The sequence below is a fragment of the Myotis brandtii genome, unplaced genomic scaffold (assembly GCF_000412655.1).
Source record: "Myotis brandtii unplaced genomic scaffold, ASM41265v1 scaffold123, whole genome shotgun sequence".
NCBI lineage: Eukaryota > Metazoa > Chordata > Mammalia > Chiroptera > Vespertilionidae > Myotis > Myotis brandtii.
In genome coordinates, this window is record NW_005354291.1 from 18,685,488 (window position 1) to 18,702,881 (window position 17,394).

The following is a 17,394-nucleotide window of genomic DNA, read 5'->3' on the forward strand; positions in this document are numbered from 1 at the left end:
CCCGCAGCCGATCGGGGAACCGCCGGGAGCGGCGCCCCCCTGCTTTGGGGCCGTTTCTGCAGACGGAAAACTCTCCGGTGTTTGGCAAACTTGGTGCCTCCGCGCCCGTGCCAGGTTTGCACTAGGACTGTTTTGTTTTTGGCGGAACTACCGGGCAGGAAGGTTGCACAAGTCAGGGGCAGTTTTAATCGGGTGTCAAAATTCTTTTCCCCTCTCGGACCTCGTTTAGGTCTCTACATTTCTTTTCTTTTTCTTTTTTAAAGTTGCACCACAGAACTCACGCTTGCACACCACCACCCCCGCGATCACCGCGACCCGAAACACATCCAAACGAGCCCTCGGCCCGCTGGGGACGCGGCGGCTGCTGGCAGGCGAGGCGGGCGCGCGGTCACGGGAGCAGGTAAGTCCATGCATTATTGAGGCGCCGCGCCGGGTAATGTGACCGCGGCCCCGGGGGGACGGGGCGTGGGCTGCGGGGAGGACGGGCTTCCCTGAGGCTGAGATGTAACCAACTTTTGCGTACACTTTCCTGGGGACCGGAGTTCTGCTACCCCGCGGCGGAGCAGAGAATGACTGACACCTGGAGCAAGGAGGAGGAGGTCCTGGGGATCCGTTTAGTAGGGAAGGATCCTCACTCCGCCGACAGGTCCCGGGCTGCCGCTGGGCGCCCCCAGCCCCGTCTGCCGGGGTGAGAGTCCCGCATCCGTGCTTCGCGCGGTAAGGGCGCAGGGCCAGTGATCGCCGGGAGGGGACGTGGCCTGTCACACACGCCCCGGCCGGGGAGGGCGGGGCCGGAGGTGTCCGCTAGGAGAGGGTGGCGTGGTCGGCGGGCTGGGGAGCAGTTCCCAGCCGTCTGCCTGACAGGAAACGTGCAGACCTCCGGGCCGGCGCTGCTCGCGAGGGTGGGGCTCCGGAGAGGGGGCGGTGCGTGGTCCGGACTCTTGGCATCTCTTTCTGCAGCTGGTAAGGTCATTCATGTCCTACCTTTGGCCCCGGATCCGAGGCTCTGGTTGTCCAAGGCCACGTACAACCCCCCCCCTCCCCCAAAGCACGGATTTTAGGCTGTGCAACTTTTAGAAGGCACGCTGTTAAAAGAGACTTTCCTCCCAGACCCGGAAAGGGACTTGTTCTAGGGAGGGAGGAAACGTGCCTGACCCTCGGAGCCCGCGGACCGCAATTTGTTTTACATCGAACGGGAGCCCGGGGTCTAACCTAAGGGCGCCCCATTCTGGGATTCCCGGGGTGAGCCTCCTCTTCCTCAGCCATCTGGTCGCCTGGGTCACCAGGGCCTCGCGGGTCAGTTTCCCACGCGGCTCTCGGGGGTGTCGGTGGAACGGTAGCTGCGGCCCCGAGGGCACGAGTCTGGGGGAGTCCCTGGTCTTCGGGACCCGACTGGAGCTCCCCGCCCCTTGGCCTGGCGACAGCAGCATCCATAGCTCAGTAACTTGCACGGGCCTCAGGAAGTCGGGGTGGCCCGTCCGGCTGGTTGCTGGAGGGCGCGGAGGACGCCGGCGGCGGGCGGATGGTGCTGCGGGCCAGGCGGGAGCTGGAGGAATGCGAAGCTCGTGGGGGCTTCAGCCTCCGGAGTTCCCGGTGGCGGCGAGGGCCCGGGCTTACGCAGTCATTCCCCTTATTTATGGGCCCGATGAGACAGCTCTTTAACTTCCCTTTGGGTGTTTACATACAATTTATTGCCCTGTAAACAGTATTAATCACTGTAGTATTCACCTTCCCTTGGAGCACTTCCGAGAGTGAATGGCAGTTCTTGGCGCTGGGTGGTGTCTTTTACTATGTATCAAGCCCAGTGGCAAACTCCTTCCCCCTGGGCTTCCCTTCACAGTAACTCTAGCTAGGGTTTTGGTCGCCAGGGTAAATGAATGAATAGTTTCTGCCCAAGGATCAGCATCACATTTCCATCAAAACTGTACATTGTTGAACATCTTTATATTCTTACATTGTGTAATTCCCATATTATTTTGAAATTAAAACTTTCCCTTGAAGGCCATCCCCTATCCTTTCACCCCAGGCTGGTTTATTGACTGACACACACTCATGGCTTCAGGTCCATAGGACAGCCAGACATGTTCCCAGGAAAATGTTGGTGAACCTCGAGTTGAGTGTATTGGTTTCAGTGAGAAGATCTGGCTAACCTTTGCGAACATCTTTATCAGGGCACAGAAACATAGGGCAATGGTAACAATAAATTACATATAAATAACAATAAATGTTAACAATAACTGTAAAGGGCTTAAAACTTCTAAAGCAATATCCCATTCATTTCTTCTATTTCTCAACTAGCTGTGTGTGGAAGATGGCCTTCCCTCCCTGTCATAGATGTGAAAATGGAGGGCCACCTTAAGGCACATTCTTAGTGATGAAACTTCCATTCTGTCTCCTGACCACCGATTATAAACCACTGCAGCATTTATCGATTTAGAAGAAGGTATCTTTTTTTGCCATGTTACTCAACCCGGAGTCCCCTGCCATTCATGGCAACAAGTGGAAGTTGGTGGCTAGACCTGTTTCTTCCTTCTTCCCATTCTTCCCTTGTCCTCTGATCTATCCCCCTTTCTTCTGTATCTTTGTAGTATGTAAGAGATTTTGATGATCAAGCAGGGAAAATTTGAGAAATTATCTTAAGGAGAGTGGCAAAATAAAATGTTACAATCAGCAAATATTTATGTGAAAAGGAATTTAAGTCCTGTGTAAAGAGTTCACTTTTTTTATGGAGTAGGATAGATCTTTGGGAAGCTTTGAAGTGAAGACCTTTGGCTAAGACCAGTTATATGGAGAGCATTAGAAATATTTCTCAAAGGGAATAGTTACTTTCTGGTTAAGAGAATTTTGTTGGGCAAACTTGATTTTCTGTAATAAAATTTTATATGCATTCCTCTGAACAAAGTTTTTGGTTTTTGAATATAATAAAATGCACTTAAGAATTCAGCAAATCTTTATAGGCATGTACCCCCAAAAGGAAATGTAACCACATAATAATACCTAAAGTCTTAACAGTAGTAGAGCAATATAAAAAAATGTAAAACTTTTTTTATACTCATAAATTTTGGCAGACTGATGACCCACAATCCACATTTTCCTCCCTACTGGAGAGTACATTGTTCCTACAACTTTAGGAATCGACCACAGTTTTCATCTGCTTCAACTCTTTAACACAAAACTCTTTTCTAAGGTAATTTTGATCTCTTTATTATTATAACACACCCTTTTTCTGACTGATAAGGATAAAAATATAACAATTTTTACATATTACATATTTATATTATTATGAAATAACATGATGTTTCCTTGAATATTACATATCACAAAAATCTTCTATATATATAAAAGCCTAAGTGACCCTTATGACTGGACGACAGAACGACCAGTCTACTGGTCGCTATGATGCGCACTGACCACCAGGGGGCAAACGCTCAAAGCAGGAGCTGCCCCCTGGTGGTCATTGTGCTCCCACAGCCAACCTCCCGTGGTCCCTTCCCCCGGCCGGTCAGTCCCCATGAGCCCTTAATGCCACCCAGGCCGAGGGACCCCACCGGTACATGAATTCGTGCACCGGGACTCTAGTAATATATAAAATAATAGTATATAATATACAAAATGAAATATATTATAAAATAACAATACCATATGATGCATCCTTGAGTTAAGAATTGAGATGTCTAATCCTAGCTAGCAGTAAACTCTGGTTCTGATAAATGTTGTAATACTAGTATGTGAATTATCATCCATTTTTCACAGATTAATATTTGGAAGTGTTGCCTGTTATATTCCTAATGAAATGATTAATTTATTTAATTTGCATTTGGGGTCTTCTTAAGGGACTCTGGGGTCTTCTTAAGGGACTCTTAAGATAGAGCCAAGTGGCTGATTGAATTCTGAATCTATCTGGGTGTTTGGGGGCAGTGTGTTACGGAAGGTATTAGGGCAATGTACTAGTCTAATATTCTTAAAGAAAAGGTGGCATTGTAGGACAGAATCTTTAGTTCTTTAAATTCTAAAGATGCTTATGACAAATTAATTACTAAAAATTAAAATTATTTCTATTGAGTGATATCTGTACCCAGCAGAATTAATGTGATGTACCTTCTAAAATGACATAACATATAACTATTCAGATTTATATCTAATTGAAAGCATTCCTGAGATCAGACCTGAATACCCAACTGCTTTTTGTTATTTCCACATATATATTTCAGAGGCACCTCAAACTCAGCAAATCCAAACTACTTTCATTATTTCTTCCTGCAGAGGCTTATCCTCCAGAACTCCCCAGCTCAGTGAATGACTCGCCCTCTACTCAATTGCGCAAGCCAAATTGGGCAGTCATTTTGTCCCTTAGTATCCTGAGCCTCTCATATCCAACCAGTTCCCAAATCCTATGCACCTTCTTTATTTAGTATTTAAACATCCCGCATATCCACCCATTTTCTTTCCATCTTCCCTGGTTTAGGCCACAGTCATTTTCTGTCTGTAATATTACACTAGAAAGAATATAAGACTAAACACTCATGTATTCTTTAACTACATTCCCCACTTGTCACTTTCCAATATTTCATATGTCTCTCTCTGTGTATTCATGTGTATACTAGTATTTGTGTACATTTATACATAGACATATAGATAGACATATATAGACAGATATATGCTGTCCTTCTTGAACTTAAGTTGAAGATATTATCATACTTCATTGCAAACTATTTCATCATGTGTCTTCTACAATCAGACATTTCCTTGCATAAGGGCACAACCATTAACCAATATTAAAGAAGTTTAACACTGATACAATAATATTGTCTAATGCAGCGGTTCTCAACCTGTGGGTCGCGACCCCTTTGGGGGTCGAATGACCCTTTCACAGGGGTTGCCTAAGACCATCAGAAAACACATATTGAATATATAATTACATATTGTTTTTGTGATTAATCATTATGCTTTAATTATGTTCAATTTGTAACAATGAAAATACATCCTACATATTACGATTCATAACAGTAGCAAAATTACAGTTATGAAGTAGCAACGAAAATAATTTTATGGTTGGGGGTCACCACAACATGAGGAACTGTATTAAAGGGTCGCGGCATTAGGAAGGTTGAGAACCACTGGTCTAATATATCGCCCAAATTCAGATTTTTCCAAATTATCCCAAATTGTGTATTTTGAAAAATTATGAATTCAATCAAGGATTACCTAATTAAATTCTTTTCATGTTTTGAAAACTTGGCTTAAATGTCACTTCTTCAAGGAAGGCTTCTCTAATTGCCCAGGGCAGGTTAGATTCCTCTGCTCTATGATGATGTTACTCTGTGCTTCTCCTTTGTATGTTTGTAGCATATCAGAATAATTCATTATATAATTAATTGCTTAGTATCTATAAACTTCATGATGGCAGAGGCTGTGCCTCTTTGATAGTCATATCCCCATTCCCAGATCAGTGCCTTATACATAGCAGGCACTGAATAAATATTTCCCGAATAAATGATGATGATATATAACTGTATATGACTATATGTATTACATGTGTATATACCTATTTTTTTTCAAGTCCATACTTTCCCTTTTCTCTTTAGGTATTGATGTCTTAAAAAAAAAAAAAGAGGATTTAGTAAAGTGTTTGGATTTTACTGAAACTCAGCAAAGATGGCCAAGTATGGAGAACATGAGGCCAGGCCTGATGACGGGCAGAACGAGTTCAGTGACATCATTAAGTCCCGATCTGGTAAGTAATGGGAGCCTAAGAAAATGCCAGGTTTATATGCATAAACTACTTAGAAGACATAGGGTGTTTTTTTTTTTAATTTTTTTTTTGGCTTGTGTTGCACTGTTCTTGTGAGACAAATTTCTTTTGAGAAATATAATTCTGACAAAGGAGTATTATATTATAAAAGGTAACATAGTGTCTCTGACTGTCCTATTTGAATTTCCCCTCAGCCCAGTTTGATCTCATCCTGTGCTGACTGGCATTGTTTAGTTACACTGGGACCAGTAGTTGAATGCTGTGCATTTATCAGACTAACCCCTTTCAACACAAAAATATAGCTGAGCATGTTTTCCCTTTTCAGCCTATTTTATGAAGTTGAAAGGATTATATATGCTTAAAGTAGGAGGTGCCGTTGTTTCTGGCAGGATGGATCTTCTGTAGTTTTGCTTCGATCACATATGTCCTTACCCCAATTCCTTTTGGTGGCCAGGGCTAGGCCTACAGGTTTCTTACCTCTGCTTCCATCTTTGAAACGTCTTATGAACCTTCTCAAGGTACAGTTTTCACCTAGGTAATCTAATAACCGGACTAAGACAGATTAATGGTTTTCATCTGAACATTTAAATTGGGGACCTCAGATACTGCTCTACACCCCCAGTCTTTTTTTGTAACCAAGTGCTTTTCCGCTGTCGCTGTTCAAATGAATCAACTGGGAAGGCTTTTTTTTTTTTTAATGCAGATGCACTGGCTCCTCCCCATACCTATTGAATAATAAATTCTATATTTTAAAAAGGCTTCAAATATGATTTTGAGACAGGCTCAAGGGGAGATATTTTTGAGTAGGCTGGGCTTGTTTGAGCTTTGAAAATTACACAGAACTCTACCCTGGGTGTGAACACTATACTTAAGTAACCTTGAGAGTTAGGCTCAGGTATAAAATTATAACCAGTGTCACTTTAAGATAAAAAAAAGGAATATACAGCCTGTTTTGCTCCATGTATCATGTTTATATTATCTTAGGAGCTTATTTCTCAGGACATGAAACTGCAGAAATATGCACTGAAAATCAGCTCTAAATTAATAGACATACACACTTAAGATACACATTTCTTTCTGTGGTACTGGAACTGGTTGATTGGTAAAGATTTTGGTTATAACAGTCCTGGCTCTAAATTTGTAGTGACTACTGTGGAGCTTGAAGGATCTTTAGGTACATTAAAGCTTACTATCCTGTTTTAAACATCTGAGGGTATTTTTTTTCTCAAAAATTCTTTTTGTTTTAAATATTTTAGTAATATAAAATATTATGTAGATATAAGGGATTATTAGTATTTTCTTAAGAATATATATCCAGACTATGTAAATGTAACACAGAGGAAAGTGAAAGTGAGACAATTTAACATATCCATGCTGGTCATGTTCTATAAATTGTGAGGAGATATATTCTTAAATAGTTGTCTGAGTCAACCTCTATTACAGTAAGACCTTTGATATTTATAACTATGTGCTTTAACCATTCCCATAAAAAGTAATTGAATAAGTTTCGAAATGCTAAGCATATATGATGAGTGCACATAGCTTCCAAATTGTTTTTTAAATTAAAAATTACCATTTAGAAAGACTTACAATTCTCATACACTGTTGGGGGACAGTTGGGCAGAAATCATCACATGTTTTTAACATGTGTATACCAATTAGCCTATTAACTCTATTTTTAGAGTTATTTCCTAAAATACACAGAAATGCACAAGCAAGAAGTTGATCACAACATTTTTTATAAAAGGAAAAAAATTGGAAACACCATAAAAATACAGTATTGAGGACTGGTTAAGTCATAATTTCCCAAAGTATTTTGAAAAGAGCCTAAATTCTAATTAAAAAAGGATGCCAAAGACAAATAATTTTAGGAAATAGTGGTCAGCCTACTCTGTTCATTTAGTGTAGGGCCTCTGAACTGATTGTAGAGAATCTCAGTGGAGTTCATTATATTAGGAATATTCATAAAGCAGAAGAATATACATTCATAATATGTTATTGATATGTATATATCTATATATATGCATAGAAATGTGTTCTTGACATTGTCAAGTAAAAATATATGCAATATGAATTCAGTTAGGTGAAAATTATTTTTTAAAAACAATTTAGCAGATTATACACTACAATGTTAATAGTGTTAACCTTGGCATTTTGGGATTATTATTTTTCTCTCTTTGCTCGTATGTATTTTCTAAAGTTCTTCAATGAGCCTGTATTACTTAGTTCTTATTTTTAAAGGCTCTCAAATTGCTTAGAGTGTTTCAATGCCAAGGCTCTGACTGTTACATTTTTTTGCTTGGTGGCACCTACTTCAAAACACATTGAAAAGTTAGCTGTTGCATAGCTGAGATATGAATCACATTCTTTTGGCTGTATTATGTTGCAAGAGCCAGTAGATAAATTTGGATTTGAATGGGCCTGTTAGTCCCAATTCTGCTTTCTGAAAGGCACAGTTTTGATTCTTTTAAGGTAAATATTAGCATACAGTGATAATGTCTTTTGGTATACCAAAATATACATATTGAATAGGTATTTTTAGTTCAGATTCATTCAAAGGAATCATCCACATATAATGCATTTTTTTTTAAAAAAAGATCCTTCTTGGACACGTTCTATGCTTAAGTTGTTGCTTTCTCATTGTTTTAAAAGGATGTTTTCCGATGGAAGAATTTTAAATCTAATCTGCTTCTCTAGATTTCTTCCTTTTGGAGATTGGATATGGGGGAGGGAGAAAAGATTAGGGTGGGAAAAACTAAAGTTGAGAGTAAATTGATTAATTTAATCTCTTAGTTTATCAAGATTCTTCCATTCTCACTCCTTCTCAAATACTTGAATTTGGAAAGCTAAAAGCCTGGTGTAACAAAAATATTTGTGCATTTTACATCAAGTTATTGGGATTATTTATATTGCCCTCATTCATTATTATTTGGCTTTAAGATGTGTATGAGGTTTTACATTTTTTATGTTATTTCCACCTTCTAAACAGACATATGAAATTATCAAGGGTAGATTATGAAAATGTGTATACCAATTAGCCCATTAACTCTATATGGGGATATATGACCCCATATATTTCTTTATGGTTGTACCACATTTACCTTAGATTTGAATGAACGTTAGAAAAGAACTTGAAATAATATGACCTTTAATTATTAAGAGCTTGAGGTGGGGTAAACGGAGACCTTTCTTTTCCTAACTTAAACACACCTATGTCGTTTGTCATCAGTAACTGCATCTTTCACAGCCTGCATTAGTGGGCTTCAGAAAGCTTACCAAATTAGTAAATATTGTGAGAGAGTAGGCCAAGATATAGAGTTGTTTGTTTGTTTTTAGTGGAAACATATAGCCAATGGAGTCTGTGATGTGTACATTTCTGTTTGGAACATTTTAAACATGAAATAATACAATGGTTTGGGATGCATGTCAAGTCAAAGAATATGCTCATTGCTACTTCATCCTATCAATAGCTAACACATGTTAAAGCTGGTAATATAGAACAAGGCATCCTTTTCTGATGTTCTCAGTTCTGTTGTGGTTAAGTTTTAAATGAGAGCCTCCTAACCAGGGTAGCGCTCAGGGCTAAAGAGAGTGTGTCAGCTGGCTACCTGTGGGGATGTTGACAATCTGGGGATTCGAATCATAGACGCTCAGATGGGAAGGGGCCATTTATTAAATGAGTTAGTCAGGTAAGCGCCACATTGTTGCATGATTCAATGTGTTCTTTAAGTACCTTGGGTAGGAAGCCTGCGTATAACAATTTTACCCTTTCTTCTTCCACCTTTTGGGATCTAATTGCTGAGGACCTAATTGCTGAGAGAATTTTAGAGGCCATATAACTCAGCCATGCCTGCAAGGTGGTTACCCAGCCTCTGCTTGCACACTTCCAATGATGGTATCTCATTGGTGATGATGATGAGGATGATAATCCTAGCAATTTACATTTATTGAACACACACTGTGTGCAGATGTGGTATCAAGAGTTTCATCCTCACAACTACTGTTTTACAGATGACAAATGTGAGCCACACAGAAGTAATTGACCGTACTGGCCTTCCTTCTAGTTCTCCAAAGGCCCAGTTGTGCCGATCTCAGGGCCTTTGCACATCCCTTTTACACCTGTCTTTGTCTGATGGGCTCCTTGCTATCATTTAGATTTAGATGTAAATGCCATGTTTGAGAGATCTTCCTAGATAGATCTTTAGAAAGTAGGTCTTCCTTGCCCAGCTAGAATGGCTCAGTTGGTTGAGTGTCGCTCTGTGCACTGAATGGCTGCTGGTTTGATTCCCGGTCAGGGCACATACTTGGGTTGAGGGTTTGATCCCCAGTCAGGGAATGTAAGGAAGGCAGTCAATCCATATTTCTCTCTCACATTGATGTTTTTCTCTCTCTCTCTTACTCTTTCTAAAGCATGTCCTCTGGTGAGGATTAAAAAGAAAAAGAAAGTAGCTCTCCTGGTCACTCTTGTCTGCATCAGTATATTTAAATTTTCTCTATGTTCTTATCTCTATCTGGCACTCTTCTTGTTTTGTGTATTTATTAATGTACTTTCCACTAGAATTTAATTCCAAAGGTACAGAGACCAAACTGCTAGCTCATAGTAGGTGAGCAATGAATGTTTATTCAATGAAAAAAGGCTTACAAAGCTAGAAAGTGCCAGATCTGGGGTTAGAACTCAGGAGATCTGACTGCAGAAACCCTGCATTTGACCTCCACATAGTGCTGAGTCTTCTAGTTTACAAGGTCGTTTATTTTGTTGCTTCTGGAATTCTTCTTCATTGTGAGCCTAAATCTATTGCTTACAACATTCTCACAGTATGAGCTGGGTTTATACGTGCCTCTGCCTCTTCCTTTATGGTGACCAAGGTTGGGACTCCAGGCTGTGAGGGAGAGCCTTCCTGGGCCCCCAGTTGTCATCGTAGTGCTGCCAAGGGAGGGCCAAATTGTAGGAGCTACGACCTGCTGCTCCCAGACCTGTCCTGGCCTTCCCTGGCTCTGGTCTTTGTCATTCTCTGTCAAGAGTTAGCAAAGGGGAAAATACCAGAGGACAGGCAGTCCTCTGGGTGGAAGGTAGAGAAACTGATCATCTGTTTCTGACGTGAATTCTCCCTTCTCTTTTCTTCCGACTGCTGCTCAAGGCTTTTCACTGGCTGGTGAAAAAAGGTAGAGGATTTCAGATGCACTGCGATTTGGCACAGTTTAAGCCCTGGTCTGATGCCCAGATGGGTATCTGTGGGTTGAAAGAGTTGGTAAGAGGTGGGGGAGGGGGAAGGGAGAAAAGAGAGGCGAGTGAAATAAAAAGAAGGTGAATTATTTAAGATGGAATATTATACCTGGTTACATTTACTGCAAGCCTTTTAAAAAAGATGCTATATTTGCGATAAAGTAAGCTTGCTTAGCAAGATTCAGTTTTATGAAAATTATGAGGAAGATTATCATGTTTATTTATCTTTCAGAAGCCTTTCTTTATGAAGGACAGTGGTTAAGTTGTATTTAGGGAGTCATTGGTCTGCTTCTTTCTCTTTCATTTAAAAAAATATCAGTGGGGATTTTTCTAAAGAGCTTAAGGGACTGTAAAAATTAGGTTTTTTTGTTTGTTTTTTTCTGAAGCTTTGCATGGCTGGAATACCTGTGCTCTGAAGGAAGGTCTTTGAACAGGTTTGGTTTTTTCCATGAGCCTTGGGGATTTGTGGTGAGGGACAAGTAACCCTGACGGAAACTCAACTCTGACAGAGTTGAACAGCTATTCTCGTAATGCCTGTAACATCTTCTCCGTGTTGTTTCCTCATTGTGCTGAAATAGTGCAATCATAGAAAAGTTTTCTATATAAATGTGATTCCCCTGACTTGTTACTATGGTTGTGAAAGGTTGGTAGGTGATCCGTACATGATCGGAAAAATGTGAATTGCTGAGACTGTTCTAGGCAGTGAAAGTACATTAATTATATAGACAGAATGGAAAACTCAATTTTATTGAACCTTCGTTGAGGCCAGACGTTTGAACTACATGCTGATATGATGGTTTTCAGGGAACAAGGGAACATGTAAGGTCATTGAAGCAGTTGTAAATATTAGTTAAAATTTAATCGTGAAAGGATACTCAGGTGGTTTCAGATGTATTGGCTAGACGACCCCCCTCATCCCCTGCCGAAGCTGTCTGTAGAGGCAGAGGTGTTTGCTATATTATTATTATTTTTTTTTTACCATAACTGTATACTAATAAACACACTCAATTTGGTATTTGGCATGTGAGTTGGTGTGGGTTTTTAAATACATATGTATTTACTCTCAAAATGCTGGTTTGTGAGCTGAGAAATCCAGTTCAGACCCAGCCTTTTCACTTTTGCTTCTTCTGCCCCTGGACGTGCACATGCCAGCTGCCGGAGGCTTACATGCACCTTTTGCACAGCCAAATACCGAGGTTGATTGCAGCGGGTCGGTCTCTGTCAGAAGCCTGTGCTCCTGGCCTAGGGCATGGGGGAATTGTTTGCATGTGCTCATTTGGCAGCTATGCTTAAGGTTGGGGGTGGTAAAACCTCGTATCAGTTTAGAGAATTCAGTTTCTTTAAGAAAAATCAATTCTGTCCATCATAGCCATTGAGCTCAAAGTGTAAAGTGTGAGAATAACATCTCATAGGTGGATATTTTCAAGTGAACTTTTCTTGGTGGGTGGGTGGTCGGTTTAGTTGTTATGATTTCTGTCTAGTTCAATAACTCTTACATCACTTTGTGTCTCTAAAGTGGTACAACTGTGCAATAAACACGGTGCTGTAATTAAAAAAGTATTATCTGTTTAGAACTTTTCTAATTCCATGGTGTTGATACTTGCAAATTTCTTCCATTCCTTTTTAAAAAAATCTTTATTGTTGAGATTATTACAGATGTCTCTCTTTCCCCAGCCGATGCCCTTCCTCCAGCTGGTTCCCACCCCGCCCCAGGCCTTTGCCACCCTATTGTGTCCATAGGTAATGCATATATGCATATAAGGTCTTTGTTTAATCTCCTCCCACCCCCAACCTCCTTCCCTCTGAGAATCATCAGTCTGTTCCATTTCCATGCCTCTGATTCTATTTTATTCACCAGTTTATTCTGTTCATTAGATTTCTTATTTGTTTATTTTGATTTTTAGATTCAATTGTTGATAGGTATTTGTTGCCATTTTGTTGTTCATATTTATGATCTTTTTCTTTTTCTTCTTCTTCCCCTTCTTAAAGAATACCCTTCAACATTTCATATAATACTGGTTTGGTGGTGACGAACTCCTTTAGCTTTTTATTGTCTGTGAAGCTCTTTATCTAACCTTCATTCTAAATGATAGTTTTGCTGGGTGGAGTAATCTTGTTTGTTGGTCCTTGTAATTCATCACTTTGAATATTTCTTGCCACTCCCTTCTGGCCTGCATTGTTTCTGTTGAGAAATCAGCTGACAGTCATATGGTCTTCCCGTGTAGGTAACTGTTTCTCTCTTGTTGCTGTTATGATTCTCTCTTTGTCTTTAGCCCTTGGCATTTTTAATTAGTTAATTAATTAATTAATTGTACTGATTTGAGAGAGAGAGAGAGGAAGCGGGCACGAGAGCAAGAGTGAGAGAGATCCAACCCACAACCTTGGTGCATTGGGATGATGCTCTAATCATCTGAGCTACCAGACCAGGGAAGCCCTTGGCATTTTAATTATGATGTGTCTTGGTGTGGTCCTCTTTGGGTTCACCTTGTTTGGGACTCTTTGTGCTTCCTGGCCTTGTAGGTCTATTTCTTTGACCAGGTAGGGGAAGTTTTCTGTCATTATTTCTTCAAATAGGTTTTCAATATTTTGCTCTCTCTCTTCTTCTGGCACCCCCATAACACAAATGTTGGTATGCTTGAAGTTGTCCCACCAGGAGGAGCAAGGGGTCCCAGCCCCACACCTGATCCCCAGCCCAGGGTCTCAGAGCTGGGAAAAGAAGTCCCTATGGGCAGTAAGAACTATGGGCTGTAAAAACCAGTGCTGATTGGTGCTCACACTATCTTCATATTTTTGGATTCTTTTTTCTTTTTGCTCTTCTGGTTGGGTGTTTTTTGCTTCCTCATATTTCAAATCATTGATTTGATTCTTAGAATTCCCTACTCTACTCTTGAATCCCTGTATATTATTCTTTATTTCAGTCAATGTATGCTTAATTTCTGACTGGTCCTTTTCCTTTTTTTTTTTTTTTTTTTTTTGGAGCTTTCTGGAAGATTCTTGAGTAACCTTATAATGTGGATTTGAACTCTATATCCAGTAGTTTGCTTTCTTCTATTTCTTTCATTTGTGACATGTTTCTTTGTCTCCACATTTTGGCTGCTTCCCTGTGTTTGTTTCTATGTATTGGATAGTGTTGCTATGTCTCCTTGAGTTGGTAGAATGGCCTTGTGTAGTAGGTGTTCTGTAGGGCCCAGTGGCTCAGCCTCCCCAGTCACCTGAACTGGGAGCTCTGGGTGCACCCCTTTGTGGGCTGTAAGCACAGTCCTGTTGTAGTTGAGACTTGATTGCTGTTGGTGTCACTGGGAGGAATTGACTTCCAGGCCCATTGGCTGTGAGGACCAGCTGTGACTACAGTGGGAAAGCTGCTGTGTAGGAGATAGCCCTATGGAGCAGGACTTGCTTCAGTGGGGCTTTGGTACTCACTGAGTCTTTCCCTTGAGTGTGTTGCTTATGGATGTGTAGAGCTGTAATCTGGTGTGGTCTGACACTGACCATTAGGTACACTGGCTCTTGGGTCTCCAGGGAGGTGCAAAGTCAGCCACTGCCTGAGGCCACCCAGCAGGAGCTACAGAGAGATCTTCAGATTTCTCTCTTAGGTTTGAAAGTACCCAGGTGAGGTCCAGCTATGAAGCAAGGCAGGCTGGTGCTGGTGCTGGGTCTTGGGCCTTTTATTGATAGGTTTGGGGCTCCTTGACCCAGCTGAAGCTTGTTGGAGATATTTTAGCCTGAGCAAGGAGAGGCCATTCATATGCAAAAGCTGCTGCACACAGCTTGGGTGAGGTTGTAAATTGGATGAGGCGGTGTCTTAGGGAATCACCACAGCAGAGTGGAGCAAACAGAAATGGCTGCCAGTCAGCCCTGCCACCAGGTAGGTCCCAGCACAGGAACAGTGATTCCTGTGAGCACCTCCGTCTGGGAGAAAGCCACCCCCAAGTTCCTGCCCCGATGCCAGACAATCCAGCTCCTCCTCGTATGTGTCTGTGATCCCCTGAGCCTCGTCCTGGTGCTGGAGCTCAGAGCAAGCAGGACCGTGTAAGTTCAGTTCATGGTGCTGGCCTTTTAAGAGGAACAGCTGGGTCTCCAGCAGCCTCTGTGTCACCGGGCCCCAATCCACACTGGTTTTTACAGCCCATCATTCTTACTGCCTGTAGGGACTTCTTTCCCCAGCTCTGGGACCCTGGGCTGGGGATCTGGTGTGGGGCTGGGCACCCTTGCTGCTCCAGGCAGCCTCCGCAGAGAGATCTCCCTCCCGATTAAAAAAGCAGCCCACATGGGTGCCAGACCAGCCTGTTCTGGGTCTCCGCACCTCCTACCAGTCTCAATGTGCTTTCTTCTTTACTTGTCTAGTTGTAGGATTTACATTCAGACAGTTTTCCAGCAGTTTTGGATGATGGTTGTTCTGTATTTTAGTTGTAATTTTGATGTGGTTGTGGGAGGCGGTGAGTATAGGCGTTTACCTACGCCGCCATCTTCAAATCCCCCATTCCTTTTTCTTTTTAAGATATTGGTATGATCTTTACATGAGGAGACTGTTTGTTTGGGGGTGGGGCGGGCATAGCATTTTGAAGTTGATACTAATTGGTTGGTTCTCTTGCTCCTCATAGGCTGTGTGTGAATCATGTCAATATTAATTCAGTAATTACATAGATGTATGCATACGCTTTTATTTTGAAAGTCAGGCTTTGTGCTCTTTCTATGTGGAATTTCTAACCCAGGCTGCATGTCACAACCACCCTTTGGGATTCTGACTCAGTCATGTGAGTAGGTTCCCGGCAACTGGAGTTTTAATAAGCTATGTTTAGTGCCATTGATTTATGGACAAAGGAGGCAGGTTTAAGACTCCCGGAATGAAAGAGAATGTGGTCTGTGCATTTCAGAGAATCAAGGAGAGTGTTAGTCAAAGAATGAAGATTATTTCTCCTTGTAAACACTGCCCTTTAAACAATTTCAAAAGTTAGTAGATATCTTGGTATTGGGCATTTCCCCCCTTTTGTCTTGTGTTTTGGAGAGCTCGGGTTGTGCTGAGCCAAGGTAAAACTGTGGAAGTGGGTCAGGAGAGTGATGGCATTGTTGGTGCATTTCTTACTATGGCCCATTGAACCAGAAGATCATACCAAAATATTCAGCACTGAAGTATTTCTTCATTGAGCTCTTGTCAAAGATGGCTTGCTTTGTTTTCTGTGCTCAATTGATTGTTTTCTTCATCCCCACTTCCCCTCCCCACCCTGTGTTTACTCTTCCCCCCACCCCCAAATTTGAAACCTCCATCCTTCAGCAAAACATTTCACCACCTGATCACCGAGCCAGAATTCATCTCTGCCTCCTGTTCACTCTTTATTTCTATTTTTGCCTCTTTTTGCTTGTGTATGGGTATATGTTTTCCTGATTTGACTTTCTGATGCCAGTAGGTAGATTAGTTGCTACAAACAGTAACTGCGTTATAAAGGTTTACGGTGTAACTTCATGATTAAAAAAAATCAGATGTGCTTCTATATAATGGTGGTTGTTCAATTTTTTTGCTAAATGATGGGCTCAGCCGTGAGTAAGACATGTGTCTGTTCTTAAGGTGCTGTGAGGCTGCTTGGGAAGAGAGACACAAATAGACATCCTTGGTGCACACAAGGCCATGGGAACATAGGAAGAGGAAAGACAGATTCTTGCCCTGGTGGGAATGAGAGGGCCCTAAGAGGAAGTAATTGGAGCTATGCTGTGAAGGATGCATAGGAGGCAGCCATGTGGACAGCGAAGGAAGGGCATTGCAGAAGAACAATGCATTTTGAGTCTGTAGCTGGAGTGTGGCTGAGGCTTTGCAGAGGATGGGAGAGATTGGGGCCAGATTTTGAAAGCTCTTTTGAAGTAAGCTAAGAGGTGTGATTTTTTCTCTGGAGGGAGTCACTATGGGATTTGACATGGGTTAATGACTGGCTTGATACTGTTTTTCAGTAAGATGACTTGGTTGGCAGTATGAAAGATCCCCTTAGAAGGGAGGAGAGTTGGAGGGAGGCAGGGAGCAGGTAAGAGTTGAGAAAATAATTGAGGTTAGAAATGCTAGAGTGGCACATGTGGAGAAGGAGGAGGAGAAAGGCTTTGAAAACTGGTTAGCCATTAGTCATAACACAGCTAAAGCCTCATTGTACACTTTACCTTCATGGGATTTGTTTTGCATTTTTAACCAGATGTATAGTTTTTCAAATCATGTTGTAATTCAAGTTCTCAACACAGTCAGTTATTAGCTCTTCCTCCAGAAATAATTGTCTTAACTTGATTAGTTTCTTAACATTTAAAAAAATATATATTTTTATTGATTTCAGAGAGGAAGGAGAGGTAGAAATATCAATGATGAAAGAGAATCATTGATCAGCTGCTTCCTGCATGCCCCCTACTGGGGATCAGGCTCACAACCCAGGCATGTGCCCTTGAC

The 17,394-nt window shown here is 41.6% G+C and overlaps 1 protein-coding gene across 1 annotated transcript in view; it reads left to right on the forward strand.

Annotated features, from left to right (window-relative positions):
• The first annotated feature begins 6 nt into the window (after positions 1-6).
• UTRN (utrophin) overlaps positions 7-17,394 on the forward strand; it is a 233,802-nt gene continuing 216,414 nt past the window's right edge. Inside the window, exons 1-6 of the mRNA XM_014533928.1 lie at positions 7-114; positions 264-400; positions 2,299-2,443; positions 3,069-3,187; positions 4,212-4,292; positions 5,586-5,734. Of these exons, the coding sequence (XP_014389414.1) occupies positions 5,656-5,734 (79 nt within the window). The 5' untranslated portion in view covers positions 7-114; positions 264-400; positions 2,299-2,443; ... (1 more) ...; positions 4,212-4,292; positions 5,586-5,655. The remainder of the gene's footprint in view (positions 115-263; positions 401-2,298; positions 2,444-3,068; positions 3,188-4,211; positions 4,293-5,585; positions 5,735-17,394) is intronic.